The sequence below is a fragment of the Panthera pardus genome, unplaced genomic scaffold (genome assembly GCF_024362965.1).
Source record: "Panthera pardus isolate Hobbes unplaced genomic scaffold, ASM2436296v1 HiC_scaffold_4, whole genome shotgun sequence".
Taxonomy (NCBI): Eukaryota; Metazoa; Chordata; class Mammalia; order Carnivora; family Felidae; genus Panthera; species Panthera pardus.
This window is the reverse complement of record NW_026526969.1, coordinates 17,058,233-17,063,179: the sequence shown is the minus strand read 5'-3', so window position 1 is coordinate 17,063,179 and position 4,947 is coordinate 17,058,233. Positions and strand designations below refer to the sequence as shown.

Below are 4,947 nucleotides of genomic sequence, written 5' to 3'. Positions count from 1 at the left end.
GCGCTGCGGGTCGGGTCTGGCTCGGAGTGATGGAAGGGATCCCTCCAGGAGAGGACTGCGCTGCTGCTCCCAGAATGCCCTGAGCTGGAGGAAGGGGCGGGACTTCCACCCCGCCGGTCTCTGAACTTCAGGCTATGCGTTGCAGGCCCAGGTGTGGTGCTGCGGTTGCTTCCGCGGCTGTCTGGAGGAGCGCCCGACTAGGCCCTGGTCCCTGCGTCTCCATGGGGCCCGCAGACCTCCGTGATGTCCTCCCGGGGTCTCCCCAGCCCTCTCACCTCCCCTCTTCCCATCGGCCGCAATTCTCTTTGCAACTTGTCTGCTTCCGCGGGTCCTCTCAAGGCTTCGTGGTCAAAAGCTCCGGTTTTGGTGGGACCGACCTGGGTGGAGACACGGCCTGGGCACTTACAGCGTGACTTGGTCACATTACTTCTGTGAGCCTCGGTTTCCTTCTCGGGGAAGGGGGACGAAGTGAGATACCACCCACGGCGCGCTCAGCCTCGTGCCTGACAGGAAGACCCCTAAACCCGGGAAGCTACTGTTGCTCCACGGGGGCCTCGAAACACACCCGCCCCGCCGCCACCACCGTTCACAAAAGAGCTTCCTAGGTCCGGTCTCGACCGTGAAGTTCCCTTTGGACGGCTTGAGGTCACCCAACCAGAGGTCACGAAACTGGAGGCCCCTGTGCCGCCTAAATGTTCGGAGGCAGCAGGACATGCAGTAAAACGTTCACTTGCAGGCGAAGCACAGGGAGGCTGTGGAATGGGGAGCCAGGATGCTGAGGGCAGAGCCCTAAAGACTCGTCGTGTTCAGGGGGCACTTGGGGAGCCTGAGGAGGCACTGGTCATGCAAGAGACAAGAAAAACCAGGCATGTAGTCTAAGAGAGTCAGGAAGAGTACTTGGCGGTGGCTCAATTCTGCCTCCAGATAGGGTAGAGTTGGGTTTTGTTTTTTGTGTTTTTTTAACTGTTTTGAGAGAGACATAGCATGGGGGGGGGCGGGGGGAAATCCCAAGCAGGCTCTGCAGGGTCAGTGACGGGCCCAGTGTGGGGCTCAAACTCACAAATCCGCACCTAAATCAAGAGTCGGATGCTTAACAGACTGAGCCATCCAGGTGTCACACTTAGAATTTAAGTGGAAGCTTGGTTTGTTTCAGTGTCCAGAAAATCTAAGCTAAGCTCAGTAGGACCTACAGGGACAGAGCTCAGTATTCCCAGGAGACCAAGCCCCAGGAAAACCTCTCTCTGACTCTCCACATGCTGCAGCCGGGATGGTGCCCCTTCCTGAGTTCTCTAAGCAGCAAGCTTGTGACTTGCCTGTCCCTAGCTTCCTCCCCCGCATGATGGCTGTGGAATCACAGGAGATAGTCAAGGGCCAAACTCCACAGGTCCCCTTCCCTCCCCTGCCCCTTCCAAAGCACACTGCCTGGGGTGGCTGTGTTTCAACTGGTATCATGTAACTTCCCAGCAAGATAAGCAACTGAATCGAGATTCCTGTCCGCTCACTGCAGAGTTTTTCAGAGCCAGGCCATACACCAGGGGCGTTGGGGGGGGGGGGGCGGTTAAGGAGAGAGGAGCATTCCTGCCCTTCCCAGCAAGGGGCCAGGGCCTGTTGTCAAGGGGGAGGAAGCCCAGTCACTACAAGCGGGCCTCAGGAGGAGTTTTCAGGACTGTGGAGTGGCTCTGTGTCCAAGGAAAGGGGAGGGAGCTGGAGAAGGGTTGGAAAGGGCCGAACGCAAACAGCCCTGTGACAAAGAGCCCTGTGTATCGGTGGGAGGCGTTGGCTCAAGCATCCCTGTGCAGATCCCACGTGTGCCCATGCTGTCCTCGGCTTTGGGACACAGCAGTAGACGACATACCCAAAGACCTTCACGGAATGGAGATTCTAGCGGGATTCGGGCACAGGGACCCTCGGTGGTGGTACGCACATGCTGGACCAGGGGCAAGTGGGCCACGTGCAGGATGACAGTCTGTGTCCTCACTGCCCTCCTCACTGCCACCCACACAGGATCCAGGGCTCCCAGGCCTGACCCTGGTGACCCTTTGGAGTCCGGCTGCTGCAGCCCCAGCTGGGGAGGAGTCCTGGGGCCCCTGCTCACCACAGGCCAGACCGTGTCCCCTCCCCATGGCCCTCAGGTTATTGGCCCGGTGGGCCAGCACACCTGGGTTCAAGCCCATTTGGGGCCTTGCTGGGTGGTTGGGGGTGGGGTCTTTGGTCTTCCCTGGACCTGTCTTTCAGTTTTGTGACTGGCATGCAGGTAGCTTAGTGCGAGGGATGTGGTAAATGCACGGTTTGCCGCTCCTATGGATACTTGGGCTGGGGAATCGAGTCTGGGGGGTTTGGCCAACAACCCCCACTTCAAATTAGATTTAGTCACTTGCCCATAGAACCTTCTCACTGTCCTCCCCGACTACGGTGGCACTTGAGCTCTCCTCCTCAGCCTGGGCACCCAGCCTGACCTTCTTCCTGATATTCAAGCCAAATCCTGTCGGGACCTGTGCTGTCCCATGGGGACACTGAGGAGCCCCAGATCTGCGATGCAACCCCTCAGCCCAGCTTATACTCGGGCTGTGTCCTCCCATGAACACCCATGGCCCCCAAAGCCCCATCACGTGGCCCCGCCCCAGGAGGGACCCTTGGCTGAGCTCCGCTGGGGGTTCAGACTGGAGGTGCAACCCTGGGGCCTCCAGGAAGGGCCAGCTTGACCAGAAGGTCTCCTGCTGTCTGAGCTCACGTGGCGCAAAGCCTCCAACCCCCAAATACATTGGGGGACCAGGCGAGGCCCATGGCACCCCCACCCAGCCCTCAAGACCCCACGGAGGAAGAAGCCGGCCTCAGTGGGTATAGACAGCTTTAATCTTCGGTGAGAGCGTCCTGGCCTTGCCCTCTAGTATCCAGGTCACCACTGCTCTGCCTGAAAAGTCTTTCTCAAGGGGAGGGACAGAGGATCACTGTGCAAGTCCACACCTGGGTGTGTGCATGAAACATCTCCCTGCAACTCATATTTACAGCTACGGTACCGTTGGGTGATGGACAGAAACAGATCCAAGTCTGTGTCACGGGGGCAGGGCTGGGCACGGAAAGCAGAGTTCCAGTATTTATTATCATACATATATATATATATATATTTCATGTGTATACACAGATAGTTTTCTCTCTTGGAAGTATTAAAAAATTGATCAACCTTCAATCTATAAAAAATACCTACTCTACATGATAGAAAAATCTCTCCTCCAAGTTTACACTGATTTACACCCAAGGCTTTCCCCAAAATGTACAATACGAGGCAACATCTTAAATCTTAGTGTAGAAGGTGGGCCACACGGAGGATGGAGGGACACGGGGCAACGCACACACACACGCACACACACACACACACGCCCTCACATACGCACTTGCACGCAGCAGTGGCCAGTCTGTGTGTGGGGTCTTGACCCACCTGGAGCACCCAGAGGCTCCTGGACAGTGCTCAGGCGCAGGGTGGGGGCAGGCCCAGCAGCCCCCACGGTGGTGCAGTGCCTGGTGGTGGCGGCACAGAGCCAGGCAATGGCTTTCTTGAAGGAACCCACAAGCTGCCAGGAGGGCCTTGATCTCTGCTCCGGATCTATGTACTTAGAGAACCCGCACCACCCAGCCTCCTCCAAAATGCAGCTCGGGGAAGGATGGCCACTTCAGTGACTTCAAACTCCCAGAGGAACCATGGTGCCAGACATGTGGACTCTGGCCTGGGAGACTGGGACTTCACCCAGAGCAGCTGAGACGTGCTCAGGGAGGGGAGGGCTCCAGGAGGCCGGGGACCACACCCATGGGGAGGCAGTTTCTCACCACGATGCTGCCACACCTGGAGTCAGAGGGGCCCTGAGACCCACCCTGTGCAGGGAGCATGCTCCATGTGGTGGGACTCTCAGGTCCTGATTTTGGAGCAGAGGCTCGGCCCCAGCCCCGTTACCGCAGCAAGGGTTTGGGGCATGGGGACAGCTGCGTGGCCAGCTGCAGAGCCCCTGGGTCTGAAGCTGGACTGCGGTGCCCTCTCCGGATGGGTGGCTGGGCGGAGAAGCTCAAGAGTCACAGCCCCAGGAAAGCCGGGTCCTGCAGCTCCCGGCCAGAGCCTGATGTGCACCGCCTTGCCTGGCAGTCCTTCCCATGCCACCACGTCGGGTGAGAGGGTCCTGGGGCCTCTGTGCCATCCAGGTGAGGGCCCCTGAGCAGATGCAGATGGCAGTGTCCCGGTGGGGACGTGTCCTTCCTTTCTTCCCTGACAAGTAGGGCAGCAGAGAGATCTGCCACGTGAGAGAGAGCTCGCAGAGGGGTTCGCCTGAGCCGTGCTCCCCACATCTCTGCAGAGAGCAGGCCCAGCCCCACCCTCTCCTGCGTGGGCCCTGGCCCCGGAGCTCCTGTTCCTCTTCCCTGCGCAGACCCTTCTATGCACCCCAGCCCAGCCGCTTGTCTCGGCTGTGTGTGCGCCGTGGCCATCTCCTGGGTGCGGATGGGGTCCTGGGCCCACCGAGCTGGGCCTTCTTGCCTCTACTTGACCTCCAGGATGGATGGGTTGGTCTCCATGATGGCCACGATGATCCGGTCAATGTAGTCCTGCAGGCGGAAGTTGATCTCCTCCTGCTTCTGAATCGCATCCATGAGCTGTGGGAAGAGCAGCGGTCAGTGCTGGGTTGGTGCACAGACTGTGGCACATCCCGGTGGCCGGGCCTGGATGGGACTTACCTCATCTCGGGAAACGGAGCTGATCTCCGCAGCCAGGGACTCTGAGAAGGACGTGGAGAAGAGGTTCTTGGCACCCTGGATGCTCAGGTTGATGATCTGCCCATTGAGCTCATCATTCTGCTCCTTCAGGTTACGGTTATCCTGAATAGGGGACACGACAGGGTCACTCCCGGGGCGGGGGGCCCCCGCTAGTGGCTGAGCCCGCATAGGGAGTGGCTGGAGTGGCCTCTG

The 4,947-nt window shown here is 59.0% G+C and overlaps 1 protein-coding gene across 2 annotated transcripts in view; it reads right to left on the bottom strand.

The window, feature by feature from the left end:
* Positions 1–3,081: 3,081 nt before the first annotated feature.
* Positions 3,082–4,947, bottom strand: part of RAB11FIP3 (RAB11 family interacting protein 3) — an 83,981-nt gene continuing 82,115 nt past the window's right edge. For both annotated transcript variants that reach the window (XM_053894183.1, XM_053894184.1), the window contains 2 exons: positions 4,717–4,857; positions 3,082–4,635 (listed from right to left, as the gene is read on the bottom strand). In XM_053894183.1, coding sequence (XP_053750158.1) covers positions 4,522–4,635; positions 4,717–4,857 — 255 coding nt within the window. In that variant the 3' untranslated portion in view covers positions 3,082–4,521. The remainder of the gene's footprint in view (positions 4,636–4,716; positions 4,858–4,947) is intronic.